General features: G+C 33.7%; 3 protein-coding genes across 11 annotated transcripts; all 3 read left to right on the top strand.

The window, feature by feature from the left end:
- The first annotated feature begins 604 nt into the window (after positions 1-604).
- Positions 605-2,961, top strand: LOC8285666. The gene has a single exon (XM_002512597.4). The coding sequence runs from the start codon at positions 758-760 to the stop codon at positions 2,729-2,731; it is 1,974 nt and encodes a 657-aa protein (XP_002512643.1). The 5' UTR covers positions 605-757; the 3' UTR covers positions 2,732-2,961.
- A 3,767-nt stretch (positions 2,962-6,728) lies between these two features.
- On the top strand, positions 6,729-9,574 carry LOC8285667 (protein TIFY 9). The gene is made up of 6 exons (XM_002512598.4): positions 6,729-7,030; positions 7,131-7,278; positions 7,372-7,459; positions 7,557-7,647; positions 7,753-7,810; positions 9,108-9,574. Exons 1-6 carry the CDS (start codon positions 6,931-6,933, stop codon positions 9,154-9,156), a joined length of 534 nt encoding a protein of 177 aa, XP_002512644.1. The 5' UTR covers positions 6,729-6,930; the 3' UTR covers positions 9,157-9,574.
- Positions 9,575-9,707: 133 nt separating this feature from the next.
- Positions 9,708-17,184, top strand: LOC8285668 (putative pentatricopeptide repeat-containing protein At5g13230, mitochondrial). 9 transcript variants are annotated; one of them, XM_048369659.1, is made up of 5 exons: positions 9,708-13,400; positions 13,873-13,947; positions 14,164-14,224; positions 15,056-15,120; positions 15,560-17,184. In XM_048369659.1, the coding sequence occupies exon 1, from the start codon at positions 10,853-10,855 to the stop codon at positions 13,322-13,324; it is 2,472 nt and encodes an 823-aa protein (XP_048225616.1). In that variant the 5' UTR covers positions 9,708-10,852; the 3' UTR covers positions 13,325-13,400; positions 13,873-13,947; positions 14,164-14,224; positions 15,056-15,120; positions 15,560-17,184. The 9 variants fall into 9 exon arrangements, with proteins under 9 accessions (XP_048225616.1, XP_048225618.1, XP_048225612.1 ...); XM_048369661.1 differs by lacking the exon at positions 15,056-15,120 and having other exon boundaries at positions 15,560-15,627; positions 16,692-17,184; XM_048369655.1 differs by having other exon boundaries at positions 15,056-17,184.
- Positions 17,185-18,883: the final 1,699 nt, after the last annotated feature.

Here is an 18,883-nt window from a genome sequence, read left to right on the forward strand (position 1 = left end):
CAAAAAAAATGTTTAACTCATAGCTTAAATTAAAAAATTAAATTATTAATGAAATATAAAAGAGAAAAACAAGCACTAACTTAAGGAAAAAGTGGAGAGAGAGAGAGAGGGATGATTCAAATTAAAAGTATAATGTAAGAAATTGAAAAGAAAGACATCATTTGATGGGTTGGATTTGAAAGTGAGAATCTTATTTCTACTTTTAACCCAAAAAAAAAAAAGCCAAAAAAGATTCAGGTTAAAAAAATCAAACGGTAAAACCCACAGATTTACCACAAAAAGAGAAATAAATCAAATGACAAGGTACTCTTTGTGTCTCACTTTATCATTTTACCAAATATATTTGCTACCTCAAATAAACCTCACCACAAAAAGAAATAAATCAAGTCACCCAATTCTTTTTTTGGCTCACTTTATTATTTTACCAAATATATTTGCCACCTTATATAAAATCCAAGGGCAGTTTATTTCAAAATTATACTCTCTTAAATGAAGGGCCAAAAGTAACAAAGTTTGTGACTTTTGAGTATATTTGCGCCAAAAATAAGTTGAAGGGTAAATGTGCTCTTTGCCTAAACGTTAGGGGGCAAACATGCACCTTTGTCTTTCTTCAACAAAAAAATTTAGCCACCAAGCATATTTTGTTATAGAAATAGGCTTCCGGTGCTTCATTTTCTCTCACTCCATTTCTACTGCGCCTTTCTCTGCATTTTCCTTATCTTAAAAAAAAAAAGATAAACAAAAAAAACCCACAAAAATGGCACCGACGTCACTTCTTGGACCCCCAGAACTGCACAACGCAGACCTCCTCAAAAAATCAAAAAATGACGGCGTAAGATCCTTACGATCCGTGAGTGATCCGTTCATGGATCTAATGATATCAAAATTCAACACATCATCAGTTTCAGAATCACCACAAATGGGCTACACAGAAAACAATTCATCGACTTATCTATCATCAGGTGATCCATGCATTGATTTCTTTTTCCATGTAGTACCCAAAACTCGGTCTGAATCAATCAGGGAAAGACTCTACTCTACTTGGCAACACAACCCTTTAACCACCCTCAAACTTATTTGTAATTTACGAGGTGTACGTGACACTGGTAAATCTGATAAAGAAGGGTTCTACACTGCAGCAATCTGGTTACACCAATTCCACCCCAAAACGCTGGCCTGTAATGTTCCGCATATGGCAGATTTCGGTTATTTTAAGGATTTTCCGGAGATTCTTTACAGGCTTTTGGACGGCGATGATGTAAGAGTGAAACAAAAAGCAGAGTGGAGACGCAGAAAATCAGGATGCGGTGGCAAAAGGAGACGCAGCAGGTTTTATTTAACGAATTCAACGTTTAGAGGTCCGTTTGCTAGAATCAAGAAGAAAAATAAAAGATCAAGAAAAGGAGGCAAGCCACATGCTTCTAAAGAAAGAAGGGTCAAAAATTCTTTGCAAAAAGATAAAATTGAGAAGGAGAAAGCAAGTTTGTCAAGAAAATGGAAAAAGGTTGCTATGGCTAAGAAAGTGTTTGATAGATATAGTAGAGACCCTGACTTCCGATTCTTATACGATCGCGTTTCAGATTTCTTCGCAAACTGCTTGAAATCTGATATTGAGTATTTAAAGTCTGGTCAGATCAGGAAAGTGAGTCTTGCCGCAAAATGGTGTCCTTCCATTGACTCTTCTTTTGATAAGTCAACTCTGTTGTGTGAAAGTGTTGCTAGAAAGATATTTACTAGAGAATTATACCCTGAATATGAAGGTGTTGAAGAGGTGCATTATGCTTATAGGATTCGTGATAGGTTAAGGAAGGAGGTTTTAGTGCCGTTGCGCAAGGTTCTTGAATTGCCTGAGGTTTATATGGGGCATAATAAATGGGGTGAGATTCCATATAATAGAGTTGCTTCTGTTGCTATGAAGTTTTATAAAGAGAAGTTCTTGAAACATGATGCTGATCGTTTTATCAAGTATTTGGAGGATGTGAAATCTGGCAAGTCTAAGCTTGCTGCCGGTGCATTGTTGCCTCATGAAATAATTAAGTCTTTGAATGATGATGATGGTGGACAAGTAGCTGAATTGCAATGGAAAAGAATGGTTGATGATCTTTTGCAAAAAGGAAAGTTGAGAAATTCTATGGCCATCTCTGATGTGTCTAGTAGTATGGATGGGATTCCTATGGAGGTGTCTGTCGCAATGGGTGTTTTAGTTTCTGAATTAAGTGATGAGCCTTGGAAAGGAAAACTCATCAGTTTTACTGCTAATCCTACTCTTCAATGTCTCCAAGGAGACAGTCTCTTGGATAAGACACAGTTTGTGAGAAACATGGAGTGGGGTAACAACACTGATTTTCAAAAGGTGTTTGATCTTATTTTGCACGTTGCCGTTAATGGGAAACTGAAGGAGGATCAAATGATTAAAAGGGTGTTTGTGTTTAGTGCTATGGAATTTGATCGAGCATCCACGACACCTTGGGAAACTGACTATAAAGCTATATCGAGGAAATTTACAGAGAAGGGTTATGGAAATGTGATACCTGAGATTGTGTTTTGGAATTTGAGAAATTCAATGGCTACACCAGTTCCTGGGAAGCAGAATGGAGTGGCACTTGTGAGTGGGTTTTCCAAGAATTTGTTGAAGATGTTCTTGGAACGTGATGGCACCATTGACCCTGTCTCTGTTATGGAAGCTGCCATCTCCGGGGAAGAGTATCAAAAGCTAGTCGTGCTGGATTGATTTCATCTTTATATATGTATATCTATTTAATTAGTAGTATTATAGATATCCGTATCCTTTGTCTTTCCCTTTGCTTTTGAAGGAGAGAGTTAGTTCTCCAAGCATCGTGAATTTGAGTTCATAAAGCTGTAAACTCTATCTCTTAATTTTATTTTTTTCCCAGATGGAGTTTAATGCCAGAGGCAGTTTTAACTGCACTAGATGCAAATAAGGTTTTTTTTCTTATCTAACTCGATGCAAATAATGTTACTCTCCAACATTTTTATTTAACAATTCAGCGAGTCCTTGAGTTTATGGGCTTGTTGATTGACCTCATCAGGATTATGCAATTGTACCAGGGGGCGCATGAGATAACTTAACAGGCCGATTACGTGTGCCTAGCCCAGGAACCATTTGTTTTAAAATTCTCTGAAGCTGTGTGTGAGGGGCTCTTCCCAGGGCCAGACATAACAGGGTAACAGTATTCAACTGAACAAATTCATAGGCCTTGACCCAAAAATAAGTTATTACCCTTTGGTATAATTTATTACCGTACATACTAACGGCTCTAATATGATTTTCTATTTCTAGACGTCCGTACTCTATATGCACTTTTTTAAAAAACGATTATTTCATTCACCTTTTAAACACTTCAAACAATTAATAATAAAATATCTTTATTATATCATTGCACAGTTATATGCATCACAAAATTTATAAACATACCTTATTTCTTTAAAAGATGTTTTAATTTAACCACAAATTAAAACAATATAGATACTTATTTTTCATTTTAACTGGAAAATAAATTAATTAGTTGTCAAACTACTTGAAAACAATATATTGAAATTGCATTTCATATTAATGATATTAACTTATTATAACACTAAGGTGTTGATAAAAATATACACACAGAATATGAGAATTATTAAAGCTAATAAATGTTGACAATATGTTTATTAATAAATTATTAATCATGTAAATCATAAAATAATCCTTTCTCATAAAATAAATCACATGAAACCATGCTGTATGTATTTTTCCTAATAATTAATATAATAGCTATTCAGAGTCACCATTTCCGACTTAAACAATTACTAGCTTTTGTATTTCTTCAATTTACACGCAGATTAAGAATTTTATTTTTATAATTAATATCATGTATTTTTTATAATTATTTTTAAAAGATATTCTTACTAATTTTTTTTTTATAAAAATTACAGTTTTAAAATATAAAGTTAAAAAATGAATTGTATTTGAATATATGTATTAGTTAATGAAGGAAAATTATTTTTTAAACTAATAATTAAAAAATAAAGTATAAATGGAGAAGGATAAAGAAAAAAAAGTAAATCTTTGGTAGAGGGAGCCTACAAGTCTATAAAGCAATCACACATTTTCCAAGAAGTAAATGACTTTATGGGTCTGAAGGAAATTACAAGTGAGTCCTGAAAGGAATCATCACTCAGATTGAGGCTTTAGCTCAACCGAACTCACGCTGCTTATTTCTATTTTAGTTATGATTGATATGTACTCAATCAATCCCACTTGATAAGCCATCTACTCAAAGCTCTACTGCTAGTTGTCTAGTTGGTGCGTGTGGTGGGTTCTATAGAAAGAGCAATATTACCCTTTTTAATTATTATCCATTTTGTACGCTTTTTATTAAATTATTTTTAAATACTCTTGTAAATTTTTTATATATTATGAATAAAAACTATGATAAATAAAAAAATATTTAATATCTTTCAGTAAAAGTATAATTTTACACTGCTTCAGTTTCTTTTCTTTTTTTTTAATTCAATAGAAACTGTAATTTTCACAATTATAATGAGGTGTTTTTTAGTACGGGGTCGAGCTCTTTCCTTGGAGCCGGAGGACTGCATTGGATTGGATTCTATCTTTGTGGGCTCAGTATTGAGTACAATTTCTTTACGTTTGCTACAGAACAAACTACAATTAAGTTGGCAGAAAATGGGAATAAAATCTTTTATCATATAGTACACAATTATAATCTCTTTTGAAAAAAAAGAATAATATAGTCTTAGGAAAATACAAGGAAATTACGTGTCTGTAGAAGAGAAGCAACTACAACAGTACTCGTGGGTGGCGTGAGCGGTGGGGTAAAGGATATAATGAGGGCCCACGGGTCTCCAAACCAAACCAAAATCACCAACTTGAGGGTGATGGTTTCCCAACCCCAGTAATACCGGTTCCCGTCTGTCTCCTTTCCCGGTTTCTTTTTTATTTTATTTTATTTTTTTTGTTGTATTATACTTTTTTAGCATTAATATACCATAATATATATATATATACACACAAATTTATACCATATAAGCGTAATTTACATCATAAAATAGTAAAGTATTTATAATTATATAAATTTTTATAAATTAAATATCAAAAATTAAAGGCGCATCTGTACATTTTAATTAAATCGGCACTTTTTAGTATCTATATCATCTAACTAATTTTTTAAAAATATATCAAAAAATTAGAAAAAAGCATTTATAAAAAAATAAAAATTAAAAATAATAAATACCAATATATGAATCGAAATATTTCTTTATCACTAGAGTTATCGTAAATAAAAAAGTTATCCAAATATTCCACTACCAGTAAAGTTATCGTAAATCAAAAAACTATAAAAAGAAGATAAAAAATCTAATCAGCCATTTAGTTTCATTCATGGTATATACAGAAGAAAATGCAGTTTATTATCAAAGATTAAGAGCACTCGAACTATATAATTATAAAAACTATATTTGAGAAACTGTATATAGCTTATAATAATTTGTAATGTGAAACAATATATTTTTTCAAATGATAAAATTATTAAAAATTTTAGAAAAGAAATAATGATCGTATCAATATTAAATGTAAAAATAAGATGATTAATTTTGGAATTTATATCCTATGAAAGATGTGTATCTCTTAAGCCTTATTTTAAGGATGACCTTCGTTATGAAATTCAAATTTCAAATTAAAATCTATCTATTTATAGACTTGCACAAAAATTGGCTTGAATAGGAATCTTATTCCATTTTAAATTGCAAAAGAATTGAACTCCCGAGACTTACCATACGCATTGTCTAAGCATGCTTTTCTTGGCTACTCATTAAGGAAAAACAAGGAAGGATAGGGTGGGGCCATCAGATTTGGACACGTGCCGCACAGTGCAAAATAAGTGGATGGCATTTAGGATCACGTGATTATTGAGTTTCAGTTCCCTCACATTCTGGTTACCTGCTATCACACTACAATTACGCTACCTACCCACTCCCACCAAAATTAAATATCTTTTCTTTTTTCTTTTAACAACCCACACAAACTTGGTCATTTCGCGTGAATTTTGGTTCTAGATTTTAGTTTTCAATTGCGTGCACTATCTTTATCTTCCTTTTCCCTTATTTTCTGGGCAAATTAATGATATTTATGTAAAACAAAATTAAAATTAAAACCTCAATATATATTATTATGCTTTTTAGTTGAACATTGACTAATATATAAAATTATGCTTCTCCAGGTGACATGTGTAAAAGAATTGATCACTGTAATTAAGTTCAAATAATCAGTTTGAGAAATAATAAAAATCTCCTATTTTATAATAGTAAATATCTGATTTGAATTTAAAAGAACTACTATCGTACGTGTCAATAAATTGTGCATGCTTTTTCCTTGAATTTTTCTAAAAGCAAATTATTTATTTATAAACCTATTATTTTTTAAAATAATAAGATCACATTTTAAACGGACCAAACAGCTTCTTCTTGTGGCTCCACTTTTTATTGCTTCACGGGCACCTCATGGAAGTCCTGTGTAGACAAGAGCGGTGCCCCACTTAAAAACAAAAACCGAAAATCAAAATCCCAGCCTTTACATATATAAAACATTTATGAATTTATTTTCAATTTTTAAAATTCATTATTTGATATTGTAGTTTCTAAACGTATCTTTCCAATTAAGTCGCAATAAAAAAAAAAAAAACAAATTAAGAAAATAATGGGCTTTAGTTTTACATATATAGAGTGTTAGATAGGGCGCAGAGATATTAGAAATTCGTATTAAGTTTTATCTGGTACTGTGTTCGCTCATGTAACTCGTGCCTTTTCATGTACGAGCAGCACCTTTATTAAAGTCCTCTTTTTCCCCTTCTGCCGCTGTGTATTAGTTATTAACAATTCTCTCTTCTCTCCCAACATTCTCCATTTCTAATAAAAATGTGGAACGCTACTGTTGAGCTTGATTTCTTTGGCATGGAGAAGGATAATTGTTCCAAGTCTCGATTTCCTAAATTCAATCGCCAGAGAAGCTTTCGAGGTCTTTCTACCTCTCATCTCTATCCTCCTTCTTTCTCATATTTTATTTGCAATCTTGTTGAATTCTTACGTTTTTTTTTTATATATGTATATATTTGCAGATATTCAGAGCGCCATTTCAAAAATCAATCCTGAGCTTCTGAGGTCTGTGATTGTTTCTGGTTCAGCTAATCAGAAGAATGCAGAAAATGGAAATCAGTTTGATTCGAAGATGTTTCCTGCTTTACCTGTTTTTTCTCCTTTGCCAAGGTACTTCAAATTAATCCTGGTTATTGCTTAAGCGTAAATTAATATTTTCTCTGATGATAATAACAGTGTGAAAGATTACATATATATATTTAGGCCTACATTGGAGACTCCTCCTCAAACTGCACCTTTGACTATCTTCTATAACGGAGCCGTTGCTGTTTTTGATGTTCCTCGTGATAAGGTTGGTGTTTGGTGAAATTTAAATCTCTCACTTTTCTTTTCTCCTTAATTGAGAGATCATAGTTTCTTAGCTATTCTTATTGAACGAAATTGTGCAGGCGGAAACCATCCTAAAACTTGCCGAGAATGGAGTTTCAAAATCTGCTGAATCAACGAGTCAGAAACATCTGCTAGACAATCTTGATGGAGGTGAATGCTTTTTTTTTTCCCTAGTTTATGACATTGATGGTTTTTATTTGATTATGTGTTTATTTGTCGAACTAAGAGATGCATTTTCTGTTAAATGTTAAATAGATCTGCCAATTGCTCGGAGAAAGTCACTCCAGAGGTTTTTGGAGAAACGCAAAGAAAGGTAAATCATGCCTTTATTTCTTTAATTTAATTGTTAATTATTCTTTTCACGAAAAGAATATTCTAGATTTAAATACTCAAAAAAAGAAACATAATCTTTACTATTATGCTGATCGTTATATTTTGCTCCTTAGGAATCAGAATAGGCCACCATCAATCTCTTTATTGATTTATAATGTTCTACAAATATTTCCAACAGTAACCTGTCAAATGGATTTTCTTTTCCTGTTAAATTGAGATTTGTTGTAGACAAGTCTTTATTCTTTTTTAATAAATTAATTTTCTTTTATTTTTAAATCATAAAAAGAAAACAGAGTAGAAAGTTACAAATCTACCCAAAACTAAACAGTAGGACATGAAAATACACTGAATTACCTCATAATTGCATTAGAAGTGCACAAAAATACAAGATTGACAACTCTTAGCAAAGAAGCTTAAACATGAATTAGTGCAAATAGCAAAAGAAAAAGAAACGCTACAAGTCTATTTTTGTAAGTAATCTTTCGAAATAAGAAAAATAATTAGATGCATTATTGGCTTAGTTTCAAGAGAAATTTTCTTAAAAGAGAGGATGTTTTCCACGCTAGTTAACAACTTAATATTAGCAAATTAAGTTGAGTGCAAAATGTAGCGGTAGAGATGATTATAGATGGGAAGTAATGCATGGATCTTCTTTTCCTAACTATAAGATATCCACTTTGAAATGATTTTACTTTAGTGGCAGATTTCTATTTAAAAATTAAATTGAGATAATTATTAACACAATTTCTTAATAGATCAAACTTTTTTAAACATAAATTGCCAGTCGACTGAGATAAACATTTGACTTTTTCTTTTTTCAAAAAGAAAATAAACGAGTTAATTGAATGATTTTTTAAAAAGTTAACGCATACAAGATATGTTTCCAGGAATCAAGGGTTCCGCGTATTTGACCTTATCTTTTGGGTCGGGTGAGGTGATGTTAGTATTGGAAGCACACCGATATTGACTGAGGCGTATTACTTAATTTAGGTGTCTAATATATACAGCCGCTCCATTGTCACCATTACCCAAAGAAAGATGCCCACAGCAAAAACATGTTATCTCCCTCCTTTCAACTTTAACTACCCAATTAATTAGGCAGGGAGGTGATAATTAGATTATTTAATTGCATGGACAAAGTAAAATACTAACAAATTCATTTTTCTTGATTGTCTTTTACATGTCACATGTGTCAAGAATTTGTGGACTTGAAAACATATAATTTTTTAATTGAACGCGGTTTTAGTTTTTAAATATCTTGAATCTTAATTTTGCAGGTTGACTTCAGCATCACCTTATGGCTGGCTACCTGATTCTCATTTATAGACAAGATTGAGAATACCATAAAAAAGAAAATCATTGTTCAGCATAGGGGACTTAGAAGACTGTTTTCCTTCTTTATGAAGCTGGGTAGCTTTTTCCCGTTTGACGGGTAACTTAATAACAATATATACTTTAGTAAAAGGAGTTTGGGTTAGTTGGGTCGTTGCCTTATCAGCGTGACTTTGTGAGAGTGACGTTTTAGTAATGGTGTTCTTTGGCAATTGGCAGTTAGGCTTTAAAGATATTCGTTTGTAATTTCTAATTTGTATGCTTCGTTGCAGTTTCCTATGGTCATCATGTCCATAATTGATGCCATTGTTTTAGCTGCAACATTTAAATCACATGTTTACTAACCTATTCTTCCAACCTTACTTTCTTATAAATATATATATATGTCTACTTTCTTTCTTTCTTTTTTTAATTATTATTCTTATTGAACTTTCAATTTGTTCTGTTGGTTGGGACACAAAAGCATTTTTGTTTTCTTGCTCTTATTGTTTATGTTGGTGGATTGTATGTGTCCTTCGCCTATGATTCTGCTGTCGTTTCCATATATATAATATAGGGTGCTTGGGTCAATTTGAGGCTGCTGTGAATAGCATATTCATAAGTTGACGAAGGTTATTGAAATAGAAGTCGAATATAAAACAGCCTAGAAACATATTTTAGTAAATGCTAAATGGGGTTAGCTTCTGAACATGATAAAAGCAAGTTCCCTCGAGTTTGCAAAACAAATAGAATCTTGACACTGTTATATATGAATAATTAGAAAACCACGAGGGGAAATATATATTAAAAAAAAGGCAAGAAGAAGGCAGTAGAGAATAACCTTAACGTGCTAGCTATGCGTGCCTCTGTGTTTGTTATTCTAGTCTGAATAATGAATTCACTTTAGGGCAATTTTTATTAAAAGCATTGACAACTAATTAATAAACTAATTTAATGACGGTCCAAGATTACTTCATTAACACGATTCTTCTCGAGGAGATTTTCTTTTCTTTTTTTCTCTTCTCATTGCTCATGCCTATGTTAGGTCCACTGTCAATCAAAATTGGTAGGCTGGATTCAGTAGCAAGAGACTCGACCATCTCGACCATTTCATGCTACAACACAGGATTAATTGAATTTCTAACACCATTAATGCGCACCTCCTTTAGCCAATGCTTTTTTATATAAAGTAAACAAATAATGACAGTGTACAGCCGTATCAATTATGATCATTTATAGTCTGTTAATTATGCTTCACATTTAAGGCCATGATGACGTAGCAATCAGAAGCCCAGTCTTCCCAAATATTTCCCTTTTTGTGTTCCATCTCTTTATTTCTCTATCCTGCTTTTCTTTCTTTTTGTTTTGTCTTTTCGTGTTCAAGATGTCCAAGTAAGAGTTGAATGGACATGAAGCATATGTTTATGTTCCACCTGCAATTACCAATCGTTTAACAGTTTAAACTGTAGAAATAGTAATTAAGTATAAATAAATTACTTCTTAAAATTGCTACAAGATGGGAGATTTCTTTTTTGGGCCGAGGGTCTTACTGATTGGGCTTTATGAGTTGGATCTACGAGATCTCTATATAGAATAGAACGCTTGGGTTGGAGCGAGTAGGAGAGCAGCCGTTAAACACAAATTTCCCTCTCAATCTTTTGCAATTTTAAATTCGATTTGTGTAAATGAACTTAAGAAGAGAGCCGCATGCATGATTAGACTTCTTTCCTCCAACTCTAGAACACTTGAAAATTTTGCAAGTTATTGTAAATGTTCTTTGCAAAGAGGATTCTTAGCCGAAGCAGCTCAACTGGCCCAATTTCAATGCAATTCTCTTCCACAATTCGATCCTTATGCATATGGTGCTCTGCTTCGACATTGTATCCAAACCGGTGATCTAATTGCAGGCAAGGCTCTTCATTCTCAGATATTAAAGAAGGGAAATTGCCTAGACTTGTTTGCTCACAACATTCTTCTCGACTTATACATTAAGTCAGATACATTATCTGATGCAAGGAAACTGTTCGATGAAATGCCTGACAGAAATACTGTATCATTTGTTACTCTGATTCAGGGCTATGTGCAGTCCTTTCAATTGGATGAAGTGGTTGACTTGTTTTCTAGGGTACACAGAGAAGGCCATGAGCTTAACCCTTTTGTTTTTACTACAATTTTGAAGTTGTTAGTTAGTGTGGAGTGTGCAGAGTTGGCTTATAGCTTACATGCTTGTATTTACAAGCTCGGTCATGAGTCTAATGCCTTTGTTGGGACTGCTTTAATTGATGCTTATGCTGTTTGCGGTTCTGTTAATAGTGCAAGACAAGCTTTTGATGCGATTGCTTGTAAGGACATGGTTTCTTGGACTGGGATGGTTGCTTGTTATGCTGAGAATGATCGTTTTCAAGATTCCTTGCAACTTTTTGCAGAGATGAGAATGGTGGGTTTCAATCCTAATCATTTTACTTTTGCTGGTGTGCTCAAAGCTTGTATTGGGCTCGAGGCTTTTAGTGTGGGGAAAAGCGTCCATGGTTGTGTTTTGAAAACTTGTTATGAAATGGATCTGTATGTGGGCGTTGGCTTGCTTGACTTGTACACTAAATTTGGAGATGCAAATGATGTTTTACGGGTGTTTGAAGAGATGCCTAAACATGATGTGATTCCTTGGAGTTTTATGATTTCAAGGTATGCTCAGAGCAACCAGAGCAGAGAGGCTGTGGAGCTTTTTGGTCAGATGAGGCGAGCTTTCGTCCTTCCAAATCAGTTTACATTTGCTAGCGTGCTGCAATCGTGTGCAAGTATAGAAAATCTTCAATTAGGAAAACAAGTACATTGCCATGTGCTTAAGGTTGGCTTGGATGGAAATGTGTTTGTTTCAAATGCTTTAATGGATGTGTATGCTAAATGTGGGAGGTTGGACAACTCAATGAAACTGTTTATGGAATTGCCAAACAGAAATGAGGTAACTTGGAACACAATGATTGTTGGCTATGTGCAATCAGGTGATGGAGATAAGGCTTTAAGTTTATATAAAAATATGCTTGAATGCCAAGTTCAGGCTTCTGAAGTGACATACTCTAGTGTTCTTCGTGCTTGTGCTAGTTTAGCAGCCATGGAGCTAGGAACTCAGATTCATTCATTGTCACTGAAAACCATCTATGATAAGGACGTGGTGGTTGGTAATGCTTTAATTGATATGTATGCCAAGTGCGGAAGCATTAAAAATGCACGCTTAGTGTTTGATATGCTTTCTGAACGTGATGAAATTTCATGGAATGCAATGATCTCAGGATATTCCATGCATGGTTTAGTTGGGGAAGCCTTAAAAGCTTTTCAGATGATGCAGGAAACAGAGTGTGTGCCTAACAAGTTAACCTTTGTCAGCATCCTATCAGCGTGTAGCAATGCAGGGTTGTTAGATATAGGACAAAATTATTTCAAATCTATGGTACAGGACTATGGCATTGAACCATGCATGGAGCACTATACTTGTATGGTCTGGCTGTTAGGGAGATCTGGCCATCTTGATAAGGCTGTAAAGTTGATTGAAGAAATCCCATTGGAGCCTAATGTTAAGGTGTGGCGTGCCTTACTTGGGGCTTGTGTCATCCATAATGATGTTGATCTCGGAATAATGTCTGCACAACAGATTCTTCAGATTGATCCCCAAGATGAGGCAACCCATGTGTTATTGTCAAACATATATGCCAGAACAAGGAGGTGGAATAGTGTTGCTTCTGTTAGGAAATTCATGAAAAACAAAGGAGTAAAGAAAGAGCCAGGCTTAAGTTGGATCGAGAACCAGGGCATCGTTCACTACTTCTCAGTGGGTGATACTTCACATCCTGACATGAAAATGATTAGTGGGATGCTTGAATGGTTGAACATGAAAACTGAGAAGGCAGGTTATGTTCCTGACTTAAATGCTGTTCTGCGTGATGTGGAAGATGATGAGAAAAAGCGTCATTTGTGGGTACACAGTGAAAGACTAGCTTTAGCTTTTGGTTTGATTAGAACACCATCTAGAGGCCATATTCGCATACTTAAAAATCTCCGAATATGTACAGATTGCCATTCTGCAATAAAGTTAATATCAAAGATTGTGCAGCGAGATATAATTATCAGAGATATGAATCGCTTCCATCACTTTCAGGATGGAATTTGCTCTTGTGGTGACTACTGGTGATTTATAAGACTATAGACAGCTGTTTTGCAAAGCCTTATTTATGTCTGTGGTCCATGTATAAGCAGCTGCTCTTTAGGTAATAACAAACACATGAACAATCATTGCAGTGCTGCAGTTCTGCTTGCTAAACTCTAGTTGCTAAATAACTATGTATTGGTTAGCTAAAAAAATACTGAAAGAAATAAGATAACTTTCCTCAACTTCCATGTCTTATTTTCCTCAGGCGCATAAAAAAGGAACTGTTCTCTGTCATCCAACAGGATGATATGCCATTTTAACCAGCTCAATGAAGTGCACAGACATGAAAGTGTGACCTGCATATTTATTTGGAAATATGGATGTTAATTTTCTTGAACTCTTCATAATTTTCTTTAATTAGATATCAATTTTTACTTCTAATGCCCCGAATTATCAACATAATACATCAGCTTCTGGTTCCATACGCAAGCTTATGATCGTAGTTGTATAAAAACATGCATGTGCTGTAGAATTGCCTTTAATGATCCTAGTACACATTGGTTAAACTCGTTCAGTTTTGACTGTTGTAGTTAATCAAACTTGATATATCAGCAACCATTGAGGGAAGACCAACTTCTTCAAACGATTTAGTCCAATATATGAGGGTAAACAATTCACTCTCTCTCTATTTATGTTGCGCAGAAATTTTGGTATTAGATGTCCTATCTTTTTATCCTTTTCTTGTAATTTTTTTTTTCTTCTTCTTTTGTTTTCAAATGGCTTAAATATCTTAGTCTATTTTCTTCTTTTCTTTTCTTTTTTTTTTTTAATTTTATTTTTTAACAAAGTTTCTAAAATTTATCCATTTCTATTTCTTATAGTTGATTTCAGCACCAAATTGAAGTATCCCTGGGCTGGTTGTGGAGATGTTTACTCGTCCAGGTAATTGAATTCTGTGTATGTATTGCTTTTAGTATATGTAGAATTGTCAATCATTTTTTCCTTGTCAAGGGGCTTTCAAAAGTTCCTCAGTACATTGGCACTTTCAGAACTTATGTATCCTGATGTATGATATATTTACATAGATGTATCCCTTAAGTCTTATGTTACTATCCTCTGAATTTTCTTTTGAGATAATAAAGAAGAGAGATAAAGATAAGTGCAGTTAGAAAGAGTGAGAAAAGAAAATGTGAAAATGAGTTCAAGTAAGCTGAAAGGTCCTATGCAGAGTAAAACAGGACATGAGAACAACAACAGGAAAATTAAAATCCAAGGCCGCAACTTTGAAGTTATTAGAAAGGTGTGAAGAAAGGAGATAGTTAGAAAAATTGTAGTCAAATGGTATTTATAAAGTAATTTGGAGAGTTTAGAGGGCATGAAGAAAGGAGATATTAAAAACATTTCTGAACTAAGGAAAAAAAAAATTATAAGATAGTCACTAGGTGCTGACATTGTGGCAGAGCCTCAGTCCAATTGCCTTATCCCTTCTTGCTGAGATGATGCATAAGGCCATTATAGGTAGTTGATGGTCCTCAATGTGTCTGTTGACTTATTATAATAGTCCTCACATGCATACTTAAAGTAGCAGGCAATGAGATGTTTCTTATTTAGTCCCTATGCATAAGCCGATGTTGTTTAAAATAAAGTGAACATCTTGTGTTGATGGGCTATAGTGGTATCTTTTTTAAAACCTTGGCGGTCCTTAATCATGCGTATTGTGAAATCATAGTTTGAATTCGTAAGGCCTAAATAAAATTTGCAATTTTCCTGCAGACTTATCATCATAGTTGAATTCAATAACATCAGTCATCATGTGCATATTTGAAGTTGTGGTGACGGTTAGATCTTTCTCATTTAGTCCCTATACATTTTACATGTAGATCTTGTTCAAGATGAAGTGAAGAACTTATGTTGATTGGCTATGTTAATATCTCATCTTAAATCTTGATAGTACTTAACCATGCCTGTGATCAAATCATACCTTGACTTAATAAACCGTAAATAATTTCTGTATTTTGCCTACAGGCTTATCATCATAGTTATTGTAGAAAATGCCATCCCATGAATTGACATCATTTGTTATTTGTCATGCATGTATTCAAAGTTGTGGGCTATAGGATCTTAATCTCTGTTTTATCGCGGATCTTGTTCAAAATGAAGTGAATATCTTGTGCGATTGACTGTAGCGATATCTTTTGTATTTTAATCATGCTTGTGGTCAAATCATTGTTTTGGATTAATAATGTCTAGATGACCTTTTGCTCTATGTACTAGCAGGTGAATTGGGATACTATAGCCAATAAACAAAAGAAGATTGGCGGCTCATTCTTGCTCTAACTTCACATGTATTATACTGTTGCTATTGCTGCTCGAATTTTTGTTAATATAACAATTAAATATGCTCCGTAAAGTTTATACTAGCCACCCTGCATACTATCTGATGCCTCCCTCAAGAGAATTCATATCGAGAACTGTTAGAATATTTGGTATTGACTCTCGAGTGCTTTGAGTAAATGTGTGTATCTGCATATCGAGGAGAATTTTCTTATTGCTGCGACAAGCTTCCTGTTTATATGTGTGGCTATTGATTCTTGGATACATGACGCAAGTTTTCTTCTGGATTGCAATAGGAATAACTTTATTACTAATTTCCTAATAGCCCTTTTCATTATGCTTGATGATACTTTAAGACAGCAACAATAAAACTGACAGAACAGAGAATTGACGGATCACCTACATAGCTTTGTTGTTCGTCATTGTTATCATCACATGGTTTAAGTTTATTAGTTCAACATGTTATGAATTACCACTCAGACTTGATTTCAATGCTGTCCTACTAACAATAATTTCTGAAGTGCTTTTTCATTCTTAAATGAGTATGAAAGTGAAGAAAGCTTCAAGCATATCTTTGTCTATGACTTCAAAATATGCTTTGATTCCTCGTCCGATTTACAGTTCTGTTGCTAGCCCCAGTTTCTTGAGAAATTGCTAAATGATAAAAGTAGGAAGCTATTCTTTTCAGAGAGTTCATGAAAGAGACTTCACATTTCTTTGAAAATGAGCAAGACAAACAGACAACGTAAGATTGTCATTGGTGAAAATAGATGATGTTTCTTTGTACCCTTTTTCCTTGATCTTATTGAAGTTGTCTTAACATTATCAAGTCATGCATGACCCTTTTCATTTCCACAGACTTTTTGCTGTTGAGACATGCTAATCCGGTTTTAACATATTTTTGTTAATAAAAATTATATAAAATGTTGGATTCCTTTTGATGCTGCTATAATTTATTCCTTCACAACTTCTTCTCCCTTTCAAAAATGCATTATTATTACTTGTTTTAATATTGGGCAGCAGATGCTAACCGCTGGCAATGTGGCACAACTTTGTTATTGCTTTGTCTTGAAAGGTGTGGCTGATCTGAAAAGGAAGGTGACTCAAAAGAAAAGCTATTACTGAGAACTGCTTAAGCTGTAATGGTAGTGCAAAAGCAATGCTGTTAACTGTCAAAAGGGCTGATTGCCTTTCCAAGAGTGCAGGAGATCAGGGATTCAAATCATGCAATTCTTCTTGAATTGGGAGAGAGACTGAAAAAGAAGAAGAAGGTGATGTTGAATTTGCTCTTGGCATCTCATAATCAAGCAGTTTATTGCAATGGGATTCTTCCGGATTATAATACTTGAATAGCAATTAACAGCATTTCATATGTGGTAAAGAGTATAATGAGGAGAAAGGGTACGTGAGAAGTGAAAGGGGGTAGTTGGTAGTCCAGTACTTCAAAACGCCATGGAAAATGACCTCAAACGGGCTGTCGTTGTCCACCAGCTTACCTGTCAAACATTTGTAGCCTATATACTTTGTTTGTATATTAAAAAGAAAATATTATATTTGAATTTGAGCTATCTTAGAGTGTCATCCAAGAAAACTAACCATGTCAAATATATTAACAATTGCAGCTGACGTTATGCTCACTTCAACGCAAAGATCTAATGCTGTCGCAGATGCAACAAAAAGAGCATGAAAAAAATGCGATGGGCTATTTGCTTGAAGCTTGCCATAACAAGGCCTGAGCCCTACAGTGATAGACTTATAGTTGAGCCTGTCTGCTTGTGAATTGTTTCTGACCTGAAGAAAACTTTGCTCTAGGCTTCCTCCGCCACAGATTATAACACAAGCCCACCATTTGACCGTCCGACTCCACTGCTAGATCACAAACTTAAAAAGCACATCCTCCGCTTTTCTACCATCTGTAAGTGTCCCTATAACGTCCTCATATTTTCTGTTTCAATAGGATTTGACCCAAAAAAAAAGATTTCTAGCTGCAATTCTTGGATGTTCGAATATGACACCCGCACAGTGGATAGTTTAATCAATCTTGACGGTCAATAGTCATAGAGAAAATTATTGATAGATGCAATGAAAATTATTGCCAAGTTTTCCTTGTTGGTCAGTATTCTGTAGTTGAAACTTAATCAAGTCCAACATACACTAAAGGGTCAATATTATAGATGTAAGAGAGACACGTCATCACATCACTCTTTAAATATATTAACTGTTCGAAATGAGATAATTAGGTATTAATTCCATCTCAGTGTCTTAGTGGTGTGGATTTATTGATCTGCACCTTGACTTTTAGCAGACTCCTACAATACATTCACTGTGTTTAAGTTTGATCGAATTTGAGGCTTTTCACATTTAATGTTAATTGTCATTGTCAGTTTTCTTAATAATCATTAACTCCTCGCCCTTAAGTTATGGCTCTTGATTATGTTCTGACTTACGGTGATCGTATATAGTAACTAAAAATCATCTGGGTTCATTTAATGTATAATTAAAATTTAATTAATTTGAAACTATTATAGTTGTAAAAACGCAATAGCATGGAACTGGGTCATTATTTTATTAGAGTTGAAGATTAATGTGAATATTAACGGAAAGAGTTAAACTCTAACTTTTGAACATCCAGTAGAGTAGAGTCCCTACAAAGAGAAAAAATAATGGAACAAGAAAGAAAGAAAGAAAAAGAAAATGAAGGAGGGACGTAGGGGTTTCTTTTTCCTGCATATTTAGTGTACTTGGTCGGTCTGTTGACCAAATAAACATAAATCAGAAATGAGCCATCTCATCAAAGAATCCATATTTATATTTTATATAGTGGGGGGATTATATATATTATTATTATTATTTTTATATTACAAGACAATGTCAAAAGTTGCACTATAATTATGAAGTGTGGAGCCATTTGCAAGATCCACGTTCCCATATATATATATATATATATGGTTAATGTTAATTATGATAAAATCAAACGTCGACGTGACTCAACCATGACACGCCCACATCTTCCCAATATAAGGCCAAAATTATATTCCCCCGAATCCTCTTTTTTCAACCATGCTGTTATGCATGCATGGGTCCCCTCTATTGCCACAATTCCTTTTTTATTTTTTCCAAGAATCAAAATTTCATGACATAATAAGCTATATAATGATAAATGTCAAGTGATTAATTGATTGAAAAATATTTTGCAATTTGGATGATTAAATCGAATGAGTATATAATATTTTTTCTATAGTGATACAGAAAATACTTAATTAATAG

The sequence above is a fragment of the Ricinus communis genome, chromosome 10 (genome assembly GCF_019578655.1).
Source record: "Ricinus communis isolate WT05 ecotype wild-type chromosome 10, ASM1957865v1, whole genome shotgun sequence".
Classification (NCBI taxonomy): domain Eukaryota; kingdom Viridiplantae; phylum Streptophyta; class Magnoliopsida; order Malpighiales; family Euphorbiaceae; genus Ricinus; species Ricinus communis.

Excerpts from the sequence above, each read along its gene's own strand:
- LOC8285667 (XM_002512598.4), top strand. The coding sequence starts at position 6,931 with ATGTGGAACGCTACTGTTGAGCTTGATTTCTTTGGCATGGAGAAGGAT. Across the intron at positions 7,279-7,371 it reads GTTTTTTCTCCTTTGCCAAG|GCCTACATTGGAGACTCCTC; the intron begins GTACTTCAAATT and ends ATATATATTTAG. Across the intron at positions 7,460-7,556 it reads TTGATGTTCCTCGTGATAAG|GCGGAAACCATCCTAAAACT; the intron begins GTTGGTGTTTGG and ends GAAATTGTGCAG.
- LOC8285666 (XM_002512597.4), top strand. The coding sequence starts at position 758 with ATGGCACCGACGTCACTTCTTGGACCCCCAGAACTGCACAACGCAGAC.
- LOC8285668 (XM_048369657.1), top strand. The coding sequence starts at position 10,853 with ATGATTAGACTTCTTTCCTCCAACTCTAGAACACTTGAAAATTTTGCA.